This window comes from Haemorhous mexicanus, chromosome Z, assembly GCF_027477595.1.
Source record: "Haemorhous mexicanus isolate bHaeMex1 chromosome Z, bHaeMex1.pri, whole genome shotgun sequence".
Taxonomy (NCBI): Eukaryota; Metazoa; Chordata; class Aves; order Passeriformes; family Fringillidae; genus Haemorhous; species Haemorhous mexicanus.
The window spans coordinates 55190504-55214380 of record NC_082381.1 but is presented as its reverse complement, the minus strand read 5'-3'; the positions used below and the strand labels follow the sequence as shown (position 1 = coordinate 55214380).

The following is a 23877-nucleotide window of genomic DNA, read 5'->3' as shown; positions in this document are numbered from 1 at the left end:
TTACTTTTTTCTTAAGAAAACCTTCCAAAAAGCCTTTAGTTCTCTAGCAACAGATTTATCTTCTGTTTCTCTTGCAGACCCCAAATTTTCCTATGCAAAGAGGGAGAGTCTCTTTTGTCAGTTGTAGCAGGAAATGCCGGCACACAAGATTCAGAGCCGTAAGCACTCTAAGTCAAAACATTCTAAGCAAATCTTCAAAATCACAAAGGACTAAAAGTCACATTTCTCTAGTGCTCTCTAGAGCATCCAATGGAGTTCATGCAATGGAACACCACCACACAAAAGTCCCGAAGCTGATGAAACCTAATGGCCTCTCAGCTCATTACTTCTCCTTCAACCACAGCCAAAAATGGATGTCAAGAGAAAACAACAATAAAAAGGAAGAATACAGTCAGGCATCACACACACATTTTCTCTATTTAAAATCATGCATCACTGAAAATTACAAACAAATTAAAAAAAAAAAAAAGTGAGCATTTTCCCAGGGTTGTGGATGCCTATCCCTAGTTTCAAGACTAGGCTGGAAGGGACTTTGGGCAAGCTGGTCTAATGGAAGGTGCTCCTGCCCATGGCTGGGGGTTTGAAACTACATGATTTTTAAGGTCCCTTCCAGCCCAAACCATTCTGTGATAAGCAATAACTGCTACATTCTAACTCCTTGGTCACCTTTCCCAGTATAAACTTCTCTCATCACTTTCTGAAAACCAGGAAGCTTGCAACATCCAGAGCATACTGCATCCACCGGTTTCACAGTATAGTTTCTGTCAGAGTGCAAATCAGGAAGAGAGCTTTGGGCTGCATGCATAACTTTGCTAATATCAGGTCTCTAGCTACATCTTCTGCTATATCACAGAGCAGTTGAGGTTGGAGGACCCCACAGAGTTCCCCTTTTTGTCCTGAATTCTAGTCAGTTTCAGTGCCTCTTCCTCCCACCACTTCCAAGCAGAAAAGGTTTCTCAAGTACCCAGGCAGCTGAAGTTTGAGCATCTTAAAGGATGGAGAGTCTGAGTAATGTCATCCAGCACTTGACCTTCTGCACAGTTTTGAAAAATAAAAAAGGGTCTGGTCAGTTCTGATGGAATTTCCTGTATTTCAGTGTGTGCCCATTGCCTCTTGTCCCACCAGTAGGTACTCCTGAAAAAAAGCCTGTTTTCCTCTTCCTTATCTGCTTGTTATATAAGGTAACTCAGCGCTGAACTTATCACAATAAAAAAACTATTCCTAAGGATTTCTATGTTAATCATGTGTAGTATTACCTTAGCTTCATTACATTTTCTACAGTTACATCTAAAATTCATGTAGTGCTGGATATTAAGTTATAATACATACATTGGTATGTCAATTATTATGTTTAAGGACCTTAATCTAATTCAAACACCTTCCAACATCAAGACCCAGGATCATGAACTGAAGTCTAACACACACCTCTTTCAGCTTTCCACAGAGAGTAATGCTACAAGAAGTCAGTTGTTTTTTAAGGTCTATAAAAACATCTCTGTAACATAATACACCTGGGTATTTCTCTGTTACAGTATTACAATGAAAAAGCTTAAATATCATAAGCATTTGATAACAACTTCCTGGCTAGCTGTTTTGGGGAAAGCCTTCTGAAATAAATGAACCATACAATGAACTAAATCAACAACATAAACTGTAAATATTTCGCCAATAAAACACTTATTTACATCATAGTAACCCCCAAACAATTTCCAGGAAGTCAGGAAAGCCAAAGTTGCCTGTTAAGTACAAAATGAGTCACCTCTTCAGCACAATTTCTCTCTTAAAATGTTAGCAATAATCTAACACTTTTCTCTTACAAACACTGCAGTATTGGCAGAGGAGCAAAGGGAAGAAAAAGAACTAGCCCCAAAAACCAGATTTCAGAAAGATGATAAAGGAAGGTTTTTGGGTACTGGAAAAGGGTTCAGGAAAAAAAAAACCTGAACTATTCTAAGAATAACATTCAAAACAAACTGCTTCAAATTATAGTAATCAGCACAATTTCACATATTTTACAGAAATCAAACAGTATAGTCAATTTCCAAATAGCATATTGTGAGGGGAAAAAGTGCCATAATTGGTAGAATCTCTTTTTTTCCAAGGCAATGGGAAAAGAGAAAAACAGAATTTAAAAAAAAGAAAACAAAAACAAAGACTTTAGGCCTGCAAACACTTAGTCAAGTATGTAGCTTCATGCATGTGCCTCAGAGTGTTTTACCACTGTGTTCAAGAATTTGTCTTTTCAGGCCTGAGGTGTTGGAACTTAGGATGTTTTTTAAAAGATACCTCATGTTTCAAAGCAAAGTATGTTAATAAGGACAGAAAAGGTTTCATTAAGCTAGTCATCTTTTTTAAAAAATAAAGAACTTTGACAAATTTTCCAAAACATATAAAAAACACAAGCCCATGTGTTTGACTTTTAAGATATCTGAGGGTGCCAGTGGGGAGGAGGGGGCTGCTATTTTTTTCAAAACAACATTCAGGTGTTAAAGCACACATCTTCACTGAACTCAAACTGCTGTCCACAACTGCTCATAACCGCAGTAAAGGCACTTAAGTTTTTATAAAAGAAGGGCCTGAATTATCAGAAGGCCCTTCTAATCAGAAGGATTAGTTACACACACAGCAGGAACAACTTGCTTGCCAATTTCATCTAGGAGACAGTGTTGTCACTGACATCATACAAAGATGTTAACTGTTTTGACCTTTTCTTAAGCAGATAGAAATCCCCAAAACAGCACAATAATTACCAAGCTTTTCAGGGTGAGGAAAAAAAGAACACCCAAAGAAATCCCAAACAATAAAAACCTGAAATTACAACAGCTACCTAGAACAAAGGAAGTGAAAGAAAAATCAGCTTGAATTACAATGTATTAAATTACTAACAGAATCTTATTCCCTTTTTTTTGGGGTTTTTTGGGGTTTTTTTTTTGTTTTGTTTTGTTTTTTTTTAGAATTTCCTCATGATACTTATCTCAGACCTGACTAAGAAGAGTGAATTAGCACCTTCTAATTTTTTTGTGGAATATTTTTCTCCCCTAGGTTCTAGGAACAACTTATTGTTACATCAGGTATTTTACAGCCAGTAAAAGTATGGGGTAAGTAACAACCTGTTGGATCCAATCAAAGAAATCTCCACTCCAGTTTTTCATTCATTGTCTTTGACAATCTCATACTCTTTGAGGTTTCAAATTTCTAACAACGTGCAAGAATTCCTCTCTCTCCACTAAGCTGTAAGGCTATAGGAGTACCAAGTTCACCAATGTTTGTAGGCAGCCACGGCAGTTTCTGTGTCTCACAAGAATGTTAATGCAGAACTGCCTCTGCAGTCATGTAAGTCAGAGGATACTCAATTGTTTAATGACTTGTGGGTAAGACTGCTTTGCTTAACACTGAGCTAGGAAAAATACTCACTCTAAAGCTCCTGGTGAGTCTGTGCTCACCACTCGTCCCACACACTTCCCCAGAAATTTGATTCTGGACAAATGCCAACAGTACATCTTCCCTCCACAGAATGAAGAAGATAGAGAAAGCCCTAGCACTTACTACATATGCTTTCAATAAAAAACATGAGCCACTTCTCTCACCTCAACTAAGGCAATTCTACAAGCCAGGAAACACCCGCAAAAAAGCATTTAAAATTTGAAAAGTGGAAGGCAAACTTGAGCTAACCACTGTGGACTATCCATGTTTTGGAAAACAAGAACCTCTTTACCTTTTTATTTTTTGTTTGCACTCCCATTGATTTCAAGGCCATGCTTTCTCAAGTTAACCCACTCAAAATCTTTGTGGGAGCGTTCAGTTGCACTGACACTCCACCTATTTAACTTCTGAAAAATCCGAGCCATTTGTTTCCAAATACATGCTATGCTGAAAAGGAATAATTACAATTCCTTTAGACAAGGTTAGAAAGTTTAAAGATTTTTAATAAAATTCCTTATGAGCAGGTGGATTTTAAAGACTTGCATGACAAAAGCTTGAAACTTCAAATTACTTTGCTGGAACCTGAGAGGCAGAGCATGCAGCACAACACCACTGACTTCAACTGGTTCCTTAATAAAACCAGTTGAAACAGACCTTTTGAAAAAATTGTCAGAAAATTTTTGCATCTGGCCCCATTCATATGGCTATTATAGATGCAAGACAGACAAATTGACCATTATGTGAGACAAATTTTTGCACACATGATTTAAAAGCTGCTTCTTCTTGCATCTTGCTTAAATGAAACATATTTATTAACCCTACCTTGATGACACCAGAAATCTCCATTGCTAAAATCTATCCTGATGTCACAACCTGTCTCTTGAACACTGCTGGCCTGGAAGCAAGCAAAAGAAGATGACAGCACACTATTCTGCCTGTCAAGGTACTCAATGAAGACAATAGTTGTCCTTATTGGACAGAAAACACTTCTGGTACTTGTGCCCACTCTCAGCAACCCAAGTCAAGGACTTTCTTATGTTGTTAGTGAGGCAACAAAATCTGTCATCTAAAAGATCACAATAGATAACAAAGGTCACAATTTTTGGGTTTTTTTTAAATTGTTTTACATGAGCATAAAATCATGCATGCTGAAGCCAGCAGAAACTTGACTCTAGACAGATATACTAACCATTACATCTGCTCTCCACAATTTGCTGCTCTACAACTTGGCAAGAGGATTTCATTTTTGCCAAGCAACTGGCAGGAGTCTTTAGGCTTGCATTAAGAAACAGTGTTTGGAGTATTACAGTCCACCCATATCCTACCATAGTCAGGAAGGCAAAAAACACTCCGTGATGCTAACAATGCTGTTCCTTGGCTAGATGCTGAGGAACAGCGCTTTAGAAGTCTGACATGGCATACCAAGTGCAGAAGTACCACTGGAAGTGCTGCACCTTTAAGCCTGCCCCATTCAGAATCAAAAATTTATTTCATTTTCTTGGATCCAGAAGATACTATTCTGCTGTAGAAGAAAGACTTCACATCCACAGAGAACCACTAAACTTCAAATTTCTATCAAACTTGTGCTGACTGCATGAATCAGGAAGTGATGAGTCATAAATAAAAATACTCAGTATGAGAAATAAAAGTTTGCACTGTTTTATTGAGGTTAAGACGGCTGCCAAGTTATTAATTTCTTAGGGAAAATGAACAGGTGGTTCAGCCTCAGTATGGATCAGCACTTCTGCAGAGTGTTAAAGTCATGGCTTTGGTATACAACTGTCAAAACCGTAAGAAGAGTCTGAGTCAGTGCTGACCTCTTTTGTTTATCCTTAGAGAAAGGTAACACTCCACATCCAGTTAAATCTATCACAGACATACCAAATCAATAATCACATTTTTCACATTTTAGTTACATGTCCACCTTAAACCACAACGCTATAAAAGCCTACTGTGTTATGTGCCTGTAGTAGAGAATTCTGAGCACGGGGCAGGCAGAGCTCAGCTCCCATGTCACTGACAGTCTGCAGCTTACTCTCCACCACTAGTATACCATTCAGCTGACGAACACTGCTATCACTGTGACAGTGTGCCAAGTAGATGCTCTTAAAAGAGCACACTGAACTAAGTGGAATATTTTCAAGTGTCACTGCAATAACCTTCATCTCTGGCATCAGATCTGGAGACAACAAAAAATGCCAGCTCATTTTGGTCAAGTACTATAGAAGGAAAGATGTTATGAGGTCATTTCCCTCTTCCCCTGCAAATATTGAACCCAAGAAGTAGTCTGACTAATTTATTTGGGGATTTAAGATTACCAGTTGAGAAACCCATTTAAATGCTTTATACAGAAACAAACCAGAGTAAAAAATTCAAGATGTACACAGAACATAAAAAGCATAACATGAGTTGCATGGATACCACTGATACCTGAAGGTGTAAGACCAGCTCTGGCATGACCACACTAGAAGTTTTTAAACCCTTTGCTTAGTTGGGCTGTGAAGCCTCCTGGAGGTACCACATGACTTTCACTCTGGTAACCCTGCAGGCATTCAAATGAAGAGGGAATTCACTGCTCTTCAGAAATGGACAAACTCTAAAAATACTAAAACAGCTCCCTTTTCTGGTCTTCCTTATCTTACTCCTCTGAGTAAACAGAGTATCACAGGCTACTTCAAGAAAAACAAAATGTATCACTGGAAAAACTAAAGAAAAAAGCTTTTAAAAATATGACATTGCTGTCTTTTTAAGGGAAAAGAAAAGCTTTCTATTACCCTTCTCTTATTACAGAACTGAGTGGCTCCTAGTTGGCAGATAATCATTTGTCAGCTAGAGTGGAAACTTTTACCTAAGCCTTGCAATTTCCTTTGGTTCTTAAAAATTAATACTGCAGTCTCCTGTAACTCCCAAACATGTTGCAAAGTCTGCAGGTCTTAGAAATAAGTGAAATTCCTTAAAAGCACAGTGTCTGAGCCAAGACCACAATACATTAGCAGGAACATCAAAGCAATACTTAGGTATTCAAGGAATTGAAGGATGTATTTTGTTTTAACACAATAAATCATCTTATGTGACAAGCTTTCTCTGAAGAAGATGAGCCACCCATTTTGACAGCAGGCTGCACCCACACCTACCAACTCACATATGCACTCTACTAAGTTGTTTGCTATTGCATGAATCCAACTGTATTTACAAGAGCTCTGAGAATAAAATCTGTTGTTTAAAAACCAGGACAGTAATCCTTGAGAAAGAGGAAGAGGAGAACACAGCATTTAAGCGGCATGTTGAGAAACTTCAGAACAGCTTATTTTCATCCTTAACTAAGGCACAATAAGGTTAGTCATAATGCACTTCAGCTTGGTAGATGAGCTCGCAAGCTGCAAATCACTTTCTGCAGCTAGAGATCTTATTTTATAGATGTTTAAAAGGGATCATGTTTGGGGTTTTTTTGCTATAAACTTTACACAGGAAATAATGACATAGCAGCAAGTACAAAGCAGTGGTATAAACAAGACCTCTTGTAAGGACCCATTACCTTTTAAAGTCTCTCAGGCACTCTTAGCACTCACAGAAAGAATGGATGCACTTCAGATTCTTACCCGAGAACTGCAATGCATACACAAGTGCAGGATACACGCATCAGCAAATGGAAAATAAACTCCTCTGGGTGCCTCAACTAGCGCACGGAGACCATGATAATCACAAATGCCACATGATTGTTAGTTTAGAAGCTGAGAATGGGGACAGTATGGAATGAAAAACTCACAAAGGCACTTCACCTACCACAGACTGCCTATAGCTCCTTTGCACAAAGATAGCAAGGGGAAAACTGCAACCAAATGAGACCACACAAGCATATAAAGTAGAAGATACACAGCACATGCACCTCTTCCCCTTGTGGGCTAGCTCACAGGTCAGAGATGCCCACAAATCACAACTACATCAACCTTTAATTTAATTCTGTCTCACAACAACACAAGTTAGATCTCAAACTTATTTAATACTAGGAACTTGCTGAAAGTGAAATCATTATAGCCATGATGTTACACGAGATGGCTGGGGAGTCCCCCTTCACGTGCCAGTTGAGTTACGTGTTTGAAAGCTAATTGAGATACATCCAAAGTCTCCACCCTGTTACCGCTCTGAATGTTACCACAACTGAACGACTTTGTAACAATTTAGAATGTAAATTACATGAGAAACAACTTAAGCTACACAATGCCTAAACCATCAACGGCACTGTCAAGTTGCACCTAAGTTACCTGAAGTGATAAATCCTCTAACAACATAGTCTGAATGGCAATTCAATTCAGGCTAAATATTAAGTTGTGCAATTTCTCACACTTCATTGCATAGAAGTATTTGCACCATGTATTTGTCTTCCTTCTTGGATCAACTGTATGGTTTCCATTTCAGGCAAAACTTTTCAAAAAAGCAAATGGAATATATATTCAATGCAATACAAAATACAGAATCCAAACCCTTACCCTCACCGGCTACTTTTAAATAATCCCATCCCAGCAAGGACATTGTTACCTCACAGAGGAGCCCAAGAATTGAACCTTGAGCGCTGCTTTATAAGACGGGCAATCCTTGTCAGGCCAAATTCCTAGACAACTCAAATCAGGAGACAACATTCAAATACCATAAACTAAGAAATAGCTATGTCTTAAAAGCAAGATTTAGTTACCGAAAAAGACCCAAAGTCTGTATGACAATCACACCTACAAATCTTCAAGTGTTTCTTCCATCTTTAACAGGTGAACATCAAAGCTGGAAACCCACTAAGGGCATAAACAGAGGCTAAAAGCCATTCAGAAAAAAACAGCTTTAAATCAAGAGATCCAGAAATAACAAATTTAAGATAAATCCCTCCGCTTATTAAAATGTCCAGTCACCTACAGATACCACAAGACCAAGGCAAAATTAAGAAATCAGTCTTTCTAGTGACTGAGCAACAGGAGTGCCACTGGTAGCAAGACGAATGGCATTAATTCTTGAGATAAAAATCTCTTTCAAAGATTTTCAGAGTAAGAGCTAACAGGAATACTGAGATTTGATAGGGCAGGCCAGTACTAGAAGTGCTAAACCTTGCTCACATACCAAGTCCAATAGCAAACAGAAGTTTCATTGCTTCTTGAACAATATTAATGTTCCAAAAGAAATCAGCAGCTTTCTAGAACCAGAATGAGATCAGAGAAAGAAATCAGGTGTGCTTAATCTACTAAAAACAGCTTGGATATCTGCAGGCCTATACAGACAAGCAAAAGGATGAATACTGGTACAGAATTGTTAGCCTCTGCCATGCTCAGCAAGCTGTACTGGGTCATTGATTTTTCTGGGTCTCAAATTTTCATTTTTAAGTTGGATCATTTTTTCATTTCATGGTCTGCTGCATTTACAGAATATAGATTATTCCCAACTAAATGCTCAAAAGTACTTGCATCACTATTGCCTTGATGCCCCTGTATCCTTGTTTCACCTGCTACCAACTAGTTTTGTTACTTTACAAGCGACCTGCAGTTCCACATCTCTTCAGACGTGCATGGAGACACAGCAACAGCTCTCCAAATCATGGCATTAGGTTCTCCTAGTGCCAAGTCACGTCTCTTCAGGTGCTCATTTTTCTAAGAAATTATCTTTCAGCACTTGCTCTTACCACAAGCCACTGAATGGTAACCCAGAGAACATTTCTTCCTTACATCACTCCCCTACACTGGGCTCTGGGATCACCTTACATATCTATCCACATGTTTAGTGTACCCAGTATAGCCAAATAGGCAACCAATGCTTCCAGACCCCTGGTTTCCAAATAAGAGTACCAACACTTCAAGAGAGCTTCCCCAAGAAACCAAGAATGTATCAAACCACAGTTCCTCCTTGGCACAGTTAACTTTTCAGTCACAAATGGACTGTAATTTGGAGCAAGACTTCCAGAAGACAGCAAGAGAATCAAACTTACACTCACCAAAGAAAAATAACTAATCCAAACTTTCCAGAAGAGAGGTCACTTGGACTACTCACTCATACTGCTGCATAAGTTTGCATGAATTCTCCCTCTGGCTTACTAGTAAATAAGTTCATATTAATATGTACATTTTGGATAGCATGATCTAAATGCACTAAATGAAAGAAAAAAAAGGAGCAATTTCACCGTGCAAGTATAGTATTAAATATCCTCAAAGTAGACAAGGTTCTTTTTAAGTTTTCTTCAATAGAAAGCTTTCTAAGCCTTGTTTCCTTTTTGTTCCTTTGAGAAAACGGAGAAGCAATTAGCATTTACAACTTAGTTCCTGCTTCCAAAATACCCCTTTAACTTTTTTTATTATTTTTATGGTGGATATAAATCGCACCAAATTGTTAAATCACAGCTATTTTCTATGCTGCCTATACAAATAGGGCTGATTTCTGGCAAGCCATAAAACAATTATGGCTGAATTCCTGTAGCCCTTTGATATTCCAGCTTGCCTGTAGGGCTTCAAAGCCATCTTAGGGCAGCGCCAAAAATCTAATTTCCAGAAGGCACAGAAGGAAAATAAGGCATATCAATTCCCACATGCTCAAACATGAACACACCAAACCTTAGCACTGGGATGATTATATTTGAAAGTGACTTAGAACAAACACAGATAAGACACAGCAACAGTTTAAATCAACACTGCTTCAAAGAAGGCAAAGATACAGACACCTTGAGAAAGAGGGCATAAGGCACACTACACCTGATTCCTCAGCACTTTCTGCAAATTGAGAAGCACATTTGAGCATTCAGCTTTCACCCCTTCTTGTGTGGAAGCAAATAAAGGGTGACAAATAATCCTAATGTAAAAAGGGAAATGCAGAAGCCACCAAAGACTGCAGAGGAAGCAAAGGTACTTTAAGGTACTGATACTGCCAGTAACAATTTACAATTCATAGAGATTCAACAAAGACAAGAACCTGAGAATTTATGTAAGTGTATTTTACATTTGCATTATTATTATTGTTATATTTAATATGGAAGGGTCTCCTCCTTGTTTAAGCTGGGGAAGCCAGTTGTTTCTGTACCGACATGGTTTCTGATAACCATGAAAAATCTCTGAGGCTAGGGGACAACACTATAATCCCTTCAAAAAACTCCAGCAACATTTTTGCCATTTAACATGGAATTTCGAAGAGATTCAACTGAATGAACTGAAGACTGATTATTATTTTTCTTTACATGAGAGAAACTTTCATACTGGCCAAAGAAAATACTATTTAAGTAATATAATTCCCATTGGTGTAGACACACAAAAAACGCAAAACATCTTTAAACTCCCTGCTACTTAAGTATCCACTGTTTCTCAGTCGAAGGCTAAAAAGTTTTTGCCAGTAATTCCTACTGTGCACAGGCACACAGTATGAATGCAAACAGAGAGTCAATACTAAATCAGAATTATGGACTCTCAATTCTAAGGCTGTATACATGAGTACATGCATAATTTGTATAAATGAGGCACATGCACTCATGTCACATTTTTTCTCCTTGCAGAATTAGTGCACGTTCTAGAAGTGCTGCAGAAAATTAGCATCATCCAAAACCACCAAATCACCAAAAAAAAAAAAAAAAAAACCCAAAAAAAAAAAAAAACAACCAAAACCAAAAACCAACAGACAACGACAATTTCATTCTAAATCTATCCTCTTAAGAGTAAGTACCAACCTAGTGAGCCCTAACAAATGATTTGATCAAGAAAGTGAATACCAAATGAGGGAGAGTAACCTTTAATATTTGGCCTTTCCTGATTGGTGGCCACCTCCCATTCTTTCGTGGCACTTGCAGAAAAACATGCTTCTCATGACCATTTAGAATTTTCCCTAATTTTTATTAAGTCTGCTCTTCCTAACTTAGGCAACCAAAATGGCAAAAACCCTTTCAATCCCATACCTGGTCACTGCTGGAGGCATCTTGCACATAATGTATCCTTAATCTGCTGTTAAATCATTGGGCCCCCAGTGGGCTCCCACACTGGTTTTGTGAAAGCGCTTACAGAAGTGGGTTAGACACCAGCTATGTAGTATTAATGTACAATACAACAGGCTGCATGAAAATAAATTAAAGAAAACTCTCTCCAGAGAGCAGGAAGAAGAAGCCTTATCTTTCATGCCTTATCCTGCATGCCAGCCTTAATCATCATGACTTTCCCTTGGTGTTTTTCATGCAAAGATACAAATGTCAGTTTTCTTTATTTCAGAATAAAACTGTTCAGTAAAAGGATGTTCCAGAAATTTCCTGAGTATAGATTAAGTGACTGAAGTTTCAAGGCAAGAAAACTGACCTAATCACTGTATTGGGTTCCAAAATCACAAAAAGTCTATAAAATTACAATATATGTAAACACATTTACAGATTGTGTGCGTAAAATAACACATATATATCAAATGCTTATTAAACTGATTTTAAAAAAAAGAGGTTTATTTAGATTTTAATCAAGAAAATATTGTTGCCTAGATCTAAGGACAGACTACAAAGGAAGGAACTGAAACCAAATTGTCTAAAATACACATATTGACAATTTCCCAGATTTAAACTACTCCTAAATACAAATTGAAAAAAAAAACCAAAAAACCACAAAAACAAATAAGCTCAAGTCACATTTTAAATATTCCATATTGAAACACAATAGCTATTTTTGATTGTATGCTTAAAATGTCAATCTTCAAGTAGTTTATTAGTATTTCAAATAATGTAAATTTCAGTTCAGGCCTTAAGACAAAAATGTAAGGAAATATCCCTGCAGTCCAAGATCAGTAATCTAATACAACTGAACTTTTGTTTCAACACCTGCAAGGTCTGCTGCAATTGTTTGACTTTGCCTCTATTATATCACAAATTCAAGGAAGTAACCTAATGTAGATCTGCTTCATACAAACAAATTTGTTTCTATTTAGTTTCCAGGCTACCCACTAGAAGGGCGGCGCTAGGATGGGACAGCAATGCCTGCAGAAGCAAACAAGTATTTTACTGATGGTGGCTGCCTTATTTGATTTAGGTTCAAGGGCTGGTCTTGGTGTATTTGCACACGACTGCCAAAGGCATTTAAAGAGCTTGGATGGAGTTGCTTCACAGTAATTTATACACAAATACCTTACAGCATTTTTAAATCAGCTGTAATATCTTTTGTTTAAAGAATTACCTAGGGAAGAATTTATACAGAGAATGATAATAGCCAATAATCCTTACAAGAAAGGATACTAGTAATTACAGAGACTGGTTGGAGGGTTTTTAACCCCCCTGCTCACACAGAGAGGAGTTTAAGACCACAAGATAGGGAACACATTTATGTGTTCTCGTTGCCTTTTTCTTAAGCAAAAGAGTCTTAGACCAATCTCAAAAAAAAAAAAAAAAAAAAAAAAAAAAAAAAAATTACAGCCTGAGAAGTCTTCCTGAAATATCTCTACTCTTCAAAGAGTAAGGACAATGCAACTGTATGGCTATATTGCCATTTCTATTAACTGAAATGGATAATGAGTAGATTATAGGTTATGGGTAGAATATATTTTGCTGAAAAGACATCACTGCAATATTCTGCAGAAATAGGCTAAAACACAGCACAACTGAAAGGGCCCAAAAAAAGCATCACCAAATTTAAGTCAGGACCTTTTGTTTTAGAATATTTTAGGTACAAATGGAATCATTTACAATACTCACAGAAGCCACGCACTTAAAAACACTTCAGACTTTACTGACAGCCAGGCAAGGAAATAACAACTTGAGTGCCAAAAATATTTAGTCTTAACAGTGCAGGAATTTTATCACAGACAGGAGCAGACCTCTGCAGCTCTAAGAGACATAACCTTAATAGTACCAACAACAAAATAGATTAGGAATCTTCAATATTACAGAGAAATTTACAAGAACCGTATCTTTGATTTCTGTCCAGTAAACAAAGATTACTTTGGCAGCCTCTAAAAGAAACACTAAACAAAGCAATACATTTACAAAACACACCTTTTGGGGTTTTTTAACGCTCAAATATATATATATACTTTTTAGGTGTGTTTCTTATCATTATCTCTTCATTCCTCGCTATTCCTCATGCCAATGCCCAGCTCATAATTTTTTAGATATCTGAAATTTACCTGTTGAGAACTTCTTTGTATAGCTAACTCACCTAGTCCAAAACTAGTTCAACTGCACTTCCATTCTCTTATCAGCTACTAAATCTGGGGAACAATCTGCATAAATCCTTTCCACATTCAGTCTTCAAACACAAGAAAACCATTCCACAGCCTTCCTCCCAATTTCTTAAAAACTCCACTGTGGATCCTATGCAGAGTTATCCACTGGCCGTAGATATCCACCTCTGCCTCCTCCTCGGCCTGTCCCTTGGGTCACTCCCTCGCATGCTGCCTGTGCTGCACAGGAGCCAGGCCCTGGAATGCAGTGCCTGCTGGGCCAGTGCTCAGCCAAACAAAACCCCCAAGCCCTGTGAGACACAGATGGAGCAAGCAAGCACACACTATGCACAGGACACAGACTCTCCGCAGCACCTCCACTTACTAAGCACTACTCCAGTGAAGGCAGCAACTGGAAATTGGGTACAAAGGGCTTGGCACTGGATCTGGCTAAAAAGAACTATCTTCTGCTTATTAGTGTCCATCTCTTTCCCCAAGCAAAAGCTTATGCCACAGAGACAAAACACAACATCACCTAAAAAAATAATTCAAGGGTGCACAACTCTTTTAAATGCGAAAGCTTTTCAGCTTTTTATGTTTAGTGATATTTAAAGAAACACCTTGTTAGAGCTATTTCAAAGAAATACTCATTAAGACCTTTAAACAGAAACAAGTCAAAGACTATACAATTTCAATATACTTTACTCTTTCACATAGTTTAGCTTTTCCTTGTAGCCATACTAAGTCATTTTAAGACACCAAGAGTATCCAGAATTACATTGTGCTGTAAGAAGGCTGGGCAAGAAGAAGAAAACTAACAAAACAAAAAATACCCAACAAGTGTATTTATATCTGGCATCATCCTAACTAAAAAATACATGCCCTGGAATATTACACCAGATCTGTGCATCTCCACGTCCAGAGAGCACACAAGATTTCAGGTTTAATCTACCCTCTCCTTCTTTTCAGTAAAAGATGGTGCCAATGCTGTGATGACACAAACCCCCTTGTGTAAATTATTTTTACCAAGTTCTTTAATAAAATACTCACTTAGAATTTACATTATGCAAAATGAAATGTACACATTTTTTAATATTATAGAGCCTTGTACATGATAACAAGAGGAATTAAAACTTCACTTACCAATTTAATACCAATCAATCAAAATTCATTACATGAAAGGCTGCTTCAAGAAACAGCAAACATCTTAGGACCTGCCATTTTTCCACACAGATGATGGAAAACAATGTAATTGCTAGCCTCTAGCCCACAACATCAAGTAGTTCTGTTTACACTGAATCTCCACATCTTTCCTTCTTGGATCACCTGCCCTTTTAAGTTTGCACATGAAAGGTAAAATATTGTCTTCTTCTAAGTATACAAGTATAAGAGTATACTAAGTATACATAGTCCTCAATTTCCCCTATAAGCCTACACCTTGTCTGTCAACCCCTACTTCAAGATGTATGTTATGTTCACGTTCCTTCTACCTAGAAAGAGCAGAACAATTAGTGTCCCACTGAATTGGGTGGAATTCCTCTGTACAAGCTTTAGAAAAGCAGTTGCAAATAGTAAATTTAGATTTACTGCAAACCACAATATATCATAGGAATTATCAGCAAAATCAATCCACCTCACACTGCTCATTCAGTTCTACCCTTGTTTTGCTTTGTTACATGTAATAATTCACTTTATCATAAACAATTGAAAATAGAAACACCTATGCCAGTATTTACCTTTATGACCAAATGTCCTATGAAAAGTACATACATCCTACCTTGTATAGTCATGTGGTTTTCTACATAGAATTATGGACAAGTGCAGTCATTCAATTGCAATTTGTAGGCATCAGCTGCTCAGAATGTGTCTGAATTGCATTTAAAAGAAATTACATTTGATCTGTCTTTTAGATGAGGTTATAACTGTCAAGATCTCTGTTACCATAGCACGCACAAAGTTTGAAATCAAACTCATACAGACCCACTGGGCTCACCCAGAGAGCTCAAAGAAACAAACCTGTACTCCTCTAGAAAGTCAGAGATAATCCTGTGCCAAACTCCTGCACTAACAGTGTAATACAGCCCATACCTGGCATACAAGGGAGAGAATTAAGCCAAAGATACTGATAAGAGCTCTGATGACATATATAAATAGATTTAACTTTAAAATCAATTCCCGCACAGCTATTTAAGTAAGTATACAAACATTTTATACAGTAGTCTGTTCTTCCAGTCCTTTATATATAATAAAAGGCATATCAAAAAAGCAAAAATCATACAAAAAGCAAACATCTTAAATTACAAGCTAAGTGTTTCACGACTAGATGAGAAATCATAACTTTCATGCAAACATATACAGCTGTTAGTATTTGACTGTTCCTTTGTCTTCATATATGTCCATCAATCACTGACAGGAAGGGAAGAAAGAGGATAGGATGGTTGCCTATGGACTGAACTCTGTTGGTTTAAAATTGCAGGTGTTCATCACAAGAATCTCACAAAAACTCATGTAGTCAAGCCTCAGCAGCCTATAGATTTAATTCTGGATTAAACATGTATAAATTAACTGTGTTTTCCCCAGCTATTGCAAGCATCATCAACAAGCTTTACATTCACGTTGCCACCCAAACATATCAAGTTGTCTTTTTTACAGATTATACCAGAACAAAGGACAGATTAATCCTCTCCAACATTTCTTCCCAAAACCTGAATTAAAAACTATAAAAAGCCCCAAAATCAAACCCAACACACAAAACTCGAATCCTAACCATACTGCACAACATTGTTACAAGAATAGCCATCATACTTAAACAGTACCACAAGAAAAAAAAGAGTAACAAATCTACATCCAACATTTTACAAGTTATTAAATCTTAACAGACAATTATGCCTGCAGTTCATATTGCCTAACCTGCAACTGTAAATAAGACATAGTTTAAACATTTCTGATACATTTATTTTTCTAAGGCTAAAAACTGTACAGACGTAAATAGAGTCATAAAAATAATTACTGAACAACACACTTGTTTTTATTTTCTTAAAAAAATTTAACTAACTCCAGTTTTAATACTGAGGTATCTTCTCCATTGTCTTACTAAAAAAAAAAGTGATAGATTTGATCTTACACAGAATAATCTGTTTTTCTCTACTTCAACCAAGTAGTATTCTACACCTATCCAAAGATCTTTTGCACAACAGCCCTGAAACTACACTTCCTGCCATCTAAAATCTGGAAAAGCTACAATCAATGAATATTAATATTGTAGCTTTAGTAAGAAGTAAATAGAGCTTTTTTAGGACTAAAAATACTGCTTCAGCAGCTAAACGCTATACAAATTTAACCTAATGTGAAATAACTAAGGTTCATCTTTTACGACTTAACAGAGTCAGAACTGATTGGCAGTTTCGGACAGAAATCGGCATTTGCCCTTGCAGAAACGCGCTTACAGGGAAAAGAAATGTAGGTAGGAATAGCATCCCTCCCATTAAATTAAAATAAGCACACATAATTCACACAACTAAATCACCTAAAAAACTGTGCAAATAGACTAGAAAAGTTTTTGACACTGGAGGATGCAGCAGCCCTATTATTTCCCAGGTTTTTTCCCCACACTGTTTACATCTAAATAAAGCCTAAATATTGGCTTTGAATGTGATTATCTTTTGAGTCACACCAATAAGGCAAAATTATTTATTAGAAAACGGGTTATCTATTCATGAAGTATCTGAAAATGAAAACCACCAATTATTTTCTGATGTCACTCATGTAAATATAAAATGTGATAGCTTCCCTATACTGAAACTCTTTACACTTTCTTTTAAGTCTGAGAAATGCCCTTCTGAATTGCTACTGGCTGAATTATAAAGTGCACCTAAAACCACATGTGTATTCTTGAAACATTCACCTTCATAATCAGTAGTAGCAAAATAAAGTTTCAGGAGTTTCCTGTTAAACAAATGAAGTTCTTCACTAGATATCAGTCATTTCATGTGACCATCCTGCAGCTAAGAGCCACAACTGACCTAAAAGATGAAACCTCTATCTGTTAGACTGATGAAAAAGAAATTACTGTGTGCCTATCACACTTAGATAGTTAGGCTCAGGCAAATTTAAGAGGGGAAAAAATGCAAAGAAAACAGACCTAAAACTGATCTAAATTCTTTCAAATGTAGCTAAATATTCTAATGAAATACACATCATAAAATTGGTTGCCTGTTTAGAAATCTTGATGGTCTGCCTGCACTAGCTGGTCTGAACAGAAAACTTCAATCATCTAGGAAGAATCTGGTCATGGGTCCCTACCCTCACATCACTCAGTTCACTAAAATTAATAGAGTTAAGACTCTCATTGACTTTAAACGCAGCACGAAAAGGTATTTTTTTGCAGTTAATCGTGAAAAGGAAAAATAATTTAACAAGAATAGCAAAAGGCATCTTTTACAGTAACCAGATAAATTTCAAACTATTATGATTCACTAAAATCTCATTCTGCACTAACAGAATACCTTAATGAAAACAACCAACGCTGGAAATGTGAGCTTTCTAGAAGACAATTGCAGCTGGTCCTTCCTGTACTAGAACACCAAGCAGCTTTACTTCCACCACTTTGCCATATCATGGTAAAACTTCTTGAGCTAAGAGATGCACTAAGCAGCACTGCTCTCGGTTCCACAGAGAAAAGCAACATCTCCCACTTCTAAAGTTAAAACATTCCAGTGACCAAACCAAAATTTTCACACTGAGTAAGCGATTAGCAAAGAAATACTGCCCACCCTTTTTTTTTTTTTTAATAGGAAAAATTTAGGTTGTTAAAAAGCACCACAGATTAAGAGAAATTTAACCACTCAGAACACACTAGTTCCAATACCATTTTTGAGGTGTGCTTATGAGTCATGAAAACGCAAGAGATACGTTTCCTTATCCAAATGAAATACTGTAAGAGAAAGAGTAAGTCAGGCAACTGTTAAAGAGCATCAGCATTTGTTGGTCAAGAAGAAAATATTTCTACATTGCCTAGCACCCATGCAATTAATGAGACACATTACAATGCAAGAACAACAGCTCCTCTTTTGGAGGCAGTATAGCAGGGGATCAAAACCACAACCCGATGACACACCTTGTTTCACAGATGTCCTTTAAAATACTTCACTTCTACACACAGGCTGATTTTCTTCACATGAATGATGAAAGATAAGCAGTACATGCTTTGAAATAAAGGTAGAATCTTAAAAATTCTCCATATCTTCGCTCAACCATCAGCAGATAAGATTTGCAAACAGTAGCATTTGTGATTGCATGACGATCCTAGCGAGATTTTGTCTTGCAAATACTACTCGAAATTGAGTCTGGGCATGACTCTACTCTCCAAAATGTGACTAGCAGTCCTGCTTCCATCCTCCCACTATGAAACTACTCATGGAAATCAACAGCAGAGCAGCCCATTGAACAGGATGAAGTAAAAAGGACAAATCACTGCACACTCCTGTATGCTCCACCATGCAAGGATAAACTTGAGTACTCAGTCATCATAAGGCAAACAGAAAGCAATAAAACCACAGTCTCAAGCTCAGGATTTTAAGGTGAGACAGACTGAAAGATGAAGAATACTATTTCATAAGGTCACTCAAGCTTATCTACACTTTGTCCCCTGTTGGTCACCATCATCCCTCCATCCTGCCAACACACACAAATCAACCTGCTCTGCACTCCAGTGACTGAACACCACCCCAGTAATGTTGCCACCTTAAAACTAAAGACACTTTGGGATACAGGACCCTGCTTGCTCTGTAGCAACTATTAGCAGAACAAACACTTGGACACACCTTTGCAAACTCACTGCCAACTTTTAGTATTTCCAAAATTTCTAGCATAAACAGATAAGCAAAGCCATAGTTGTAGCTGGCAAACTGACAGTTTATCCAGCTATTCTCATAAATTTGCAAAGCAAATGACCTGGCAATAATTTATCTCCCTTGCCTTCCCTGGTAGCTGTAATTACTGTGTCTCTAATAAAAAGTGATCTAGTAACAGAAATACTTTATGAGTTAATAACACCTATCTTAGCTTGTTGATTTCTTATTTTCAAATTGATCCATAAGCTTTACAGATAACAATTAAACAACTAAAATTTTTCCTAACATGTGTACATCTCAGAGCAGCCACTCTTATCATGAACGTAGAGATAAAAAGAACACTTATCAGACAACTAGGCGCTATTATGGCTTGCCAGTATACTAGTACTTGCTTTTGATTAATCTTATACACCTAACTTCAGCATGCCAAACCAATGGCTCAGGAAACATTTGTGAAATTACTGAGTATCTCAAAGCAGTAAGTTATCCTATGCTAAAATAATAAAGAATATAACTGCAGGCAAAGTGAAAACAGGTAGTTTGACTAACACTTCAAACATGCATATCATTCCTATTAAATATGCAACACTTGAGCTATCAAACCAAACTAGTAGCACTGATTTACAGAGACCAAAAAAAACCTTCGAATACTTCAGTCAAAAATTTTAACAGTACTTCTAAAGTAGAAAGACAAACTGCTACCACTAAAAAAGCACATATTCCCACCACTCTTTTAAACACTTTACAATAGCAGAAAACATTCTAGGTAATTCACGCATGGACCATTCCCCCAATGTGATTTCAAGGACCTGAAATTTCTTCAGCACCAGTAATTTCAGGAAGCTAAGCGAAGCCCAGAAGTGAATGGAGCGCCTGCCATCCAGGTTATAATCTGCTGAAAGAAAGTGGCTGCAGAGTTCTCCTACAACCCAAGGCAGGTACAAGCACTATACAAGAAGTCCCCTCCCAGGCTATACGAGAGGGCATCCTTCCCAGCTGTTGCCACACCAAGAAAATTATGCATACAAACAAAACCCCAAAATAAACACTAAAACAATTACTTAAATGACTGTGTAACTGAACTCAGCAGCTGGAGACACAAAGCAAAGAGCAAATGATGTACCTCTCACTTGCAAAAGTCCTGAACTATGTTCTTATTAGCAAGCTCCACATCACACCTAGCAACCAAATTTGGGAAGCAGATTCATGTTTCAGCAAGCAAATAAATACAGCAGAGATAATAAAAGCAGAGAGGATCACGACCAACCTCTATGCAGACCAGGCTTCAAGTACTAAGCACACTTTCTACCACTGATTTAATGATACATCTTCTAACTCATTGAATATTAATAATACCACCTCAGCTATTTAGGCTTCTTAGATCTGTTCTCAGGACGTTTTCTGCCAAACTATTTAGGTTGACTTAAAGTCCTGGTTTTTGCACAAGAAATAGAAGAAAGCAAGAGGAAGACTCACCAAGACAAGCTGGGCAACTTAGTTCAACAATAAGACTGCAGTATTTCATACAATTCACTGAAAACCGTTTGTGTAGTACTGCACAGATTTAAATAGATCCAAAAAATACATTGACAGTATGAAAATAAAAGGGAGTTAATAGCCTGTACTTCAGAGGATAAACTCTGGAGCTGAAATAATGTAATTCCTACACTCTGATGCTTAAGAAAAGGAAAGTATTCTAGAGAAAACACTGATTAAAAAAAGTCACAGCTTGGTATTTTCTGACTGAGAAACAAAGTTAAATATAGTTAAATAAAACTATATGCTTTTATCCTACCACAAAGCAAAGCTTTTTGATCTCAACACTCAAATTTTTCCTGTATTTTGCTCCATGAACATTCAATTTCCCCCCCTAGCTCCAAAGAGACACAATTTACGACGATGTTGTTCTAAGGAACTGGAGAAGTACTAGAAGCCAATAAAGATAACAGAACAAATGAAAGATGATGCCCAAGTATTGTGTCTGTATAGATAAATAAATGTGCTCACTTCTTTTATTTGTACTGTTACCTCAACCAATCCCACTACAATAATCAACACAAGCAAAGGCTCAGGAAACAGATCCGAAAACAAAAGGCTTCTTACACGTCTCCCAGCCAAACTTGTATGGGTACAAATGCACCACACGCGCACTACAAATGCACCTTTTGAGACCTTTTTATGTACTCACGAAAAGATGACACTCAGGAGATGAACAAGCAGGGTATTGAAGGAATCTAAACACGAGTACCAAAACTGGAACAGCAACACATGTACAGGTATCCTTATTTCCAGTCATACAGGACATCGGGACAAAACAAGCCAGAAGGAAGTAACACGTGGGCAAAAATCGCCAGTGAGGACCTACCCTGGGACAGAAGCTAACTCCGTGCCACCCACCACCAAGAGACCAGAAGGAATCAGGACCCAGACCCATGGCCGGACCAAGCTCTGTGACCACAGGCTAACGGGAGTGGACACCCCGGGGCAGCAAGTGCGTGAAGGGGCAGAGAGGAGACTCCCCCGACCCCAGACAGCCCTACAATCGGCGGGAGAGAGCCCCGGCAGCCCACCACCGCACTGGCGACTGCTTTTGTTCTCCACCGAGACCGGCACAGACCCATCGCCTGTGCCCGCTCCGGGCCGCCTCCAAGCGCTTATCCCAGGGGAGACCCCACTACCTCTTTTCGGCCTGGGGAAGCTCTCGTGCAGGTGAAAGATGACTTTCTCCACAAAGTGCTGAATGTTGCTGTGCTCAGGCCCTCTGACAAACACCATCCAGTCGTGGGTGAAGCCCTCCACGGTGGGTTTCTTCCTGACCTGGGCTCGGTGCCCCAGCTCCAGCTTCACCTGGACGGCACACTGCGGGGGAAGAGGCGGGGAGCGGCCGGTGAGCGCCCCAACAAGAGAGATGGGGCTGGCGGCCGGGAGGAACCGGACCCATCGCGGGCAGTACGGCGACACACGGACACAGCCGTAACATGAACACGGCAGAAAGGATTTGGTGGGGGGAGAGTTGGCAAAACCAGCGAGGCACCGCTGCAACAACAAAAAACGGCCCCGCAGGCGAGGGCGTAGGAGAGCGCTCGGTGTCACCGGGAGAGCGCGGGGAGGCGACCCGGGGCCCGCTGTCAGGGACGCTCCGTCCTGCCCTCGGCGCCTCCGCGCCCGCTGCCCGCGCTGCGGCGGCAGGATCACGGCTCCCTCCAAGTGCGTGCGCGCGCCGCGCCGCCACCGGGAGCAGCGGGAAGCAGGGAAAGCAGCATGCGAAGATAAATTCCCGGTCACGCCAGCCCCTTCCCGGTGGCGCCGGGCAGCGCGGGGCGGAGGGTTGGAGAAGACCCGCGCTACTCACTCACCGAGCCGGCCATGCCTGGGGCGCCGGTTTCGCCGGGACGCTCGCTGCCGTCCCCCACCCCCACCGAGCAGCCCTAATTCATGAGGACGTGGAGGAGATGGCGGGCGCGCAGAGAAGCGGCGAGCGGGAGGCAGGCATCCTCTGTTTTGCTGCTCCGGCTGAGGCGGCGGCGGCTGCCGGCTCTGGCTCGCGGCTCCGGCCCCCCGCGCTCCCGCGCCCGCTCCCCGCGCTCCCGCTCCCCGCCCGCGGCAGCCCCAGCGCTCGCCCCAACCCCGCCGGCCAGCGCAGCACCCGCCGCGCATGCGCACCGCGCTCCTGCCTGACACAGCGAGGGACACTGTAGTAAGTGCCAGGGGCGGCACCGGCCCCGCGCGACAGCCAATGGTAAGCAAGCTCCTCAGCGCGGCCCCGCCCTCTCCCCGCCCCCTGCCCGCCCTTAAAGTAACAGGTTGCGGCCCGGCCGGGGCACGCGGCGTCGCCACGCACTCGGCCCGCTGCTGCCCGCGGCTCGCGGCGCCGGGCCCCGGCGACAGCTTCGCCACGGCCACGCCCGGGCCCCGCGCCAACCAACCTCTCCGAAAAGCCCCCGATGAACCCACTTGCAAAAACAAAGAGATGAGGACAGCAAGGGGATGCCCGACTTGCACAGGGACGGCGGGTGATGATGGGCACGCAGCAGGCAGGAAATAACAAACGCGATTCTTCAACATATTTGTAGCGCCAGCTGTTATTTCTACGTGTAAAGGGCTGAGAGTCTCCTAAAACACGGCTACTGCCTCAAACATTTCCGTATCTCGTCCATATATGGCAGATAACGTGGGGATTCCTGCCACGGGAATATGCCACTGTGGAGATGAAGTGATCTACGGTGAATGTCTAAATCACGCTGCTGACTTCCGTGAGATGACTGTTTTTCACCAGCCATAAAATTGTCCAAAAATTGCCGGTAGTAAGTTTTGGCACGTCGAAAACGGATTTAGTCCTTTCGGTAACTGCATTTTTGACAATCTCTGCCAGGGCAGTGGTGGCCCAGTGACTGGACACAGCCCAGCAATCTCCTCCGCGAGCAGATGCCGCGCACAGATGGAACACCCTTCCTGGGCTTCCGGG

General features: G+C 39.8%; 1 protein-coding gene across 4 annotated transcripts in view; it reads right to left on the bottom strand.

The window, feature by feature from the left end:
* MLLT3 (MLLT3 super elongation complex subunit) overlaps positions 1-22986 on the bottom strand; it is a 119591-nt gene extending 96605 nt beyond the window's left edge. For 2 of the 4 annotated variants that reach the window (XM_059873618.1, XM_059873619.1), the window contains exons 1-2: positions 22769-22986; positions 22091-22271 (exon numbers count right to left, since the gene is read on the bottom strand). In XM_059873618.1, coding sequence (XP_059729601.1) covers positions 22091-22271; positions 22769-22780 — 193 coding nt within the window. In that variant the 5' untranslated portion in view covers positions 22781-22986. The remainder of the gene's footprint in view (positions 1-22090; positions 22272-22768) is intronic. The other 2 variants (XM_059873620.1, XM_059873621.1) reach the window with 2 other exon arrangements.
* Positions 22987-23877: the final 891 nt, after the last annotated feature.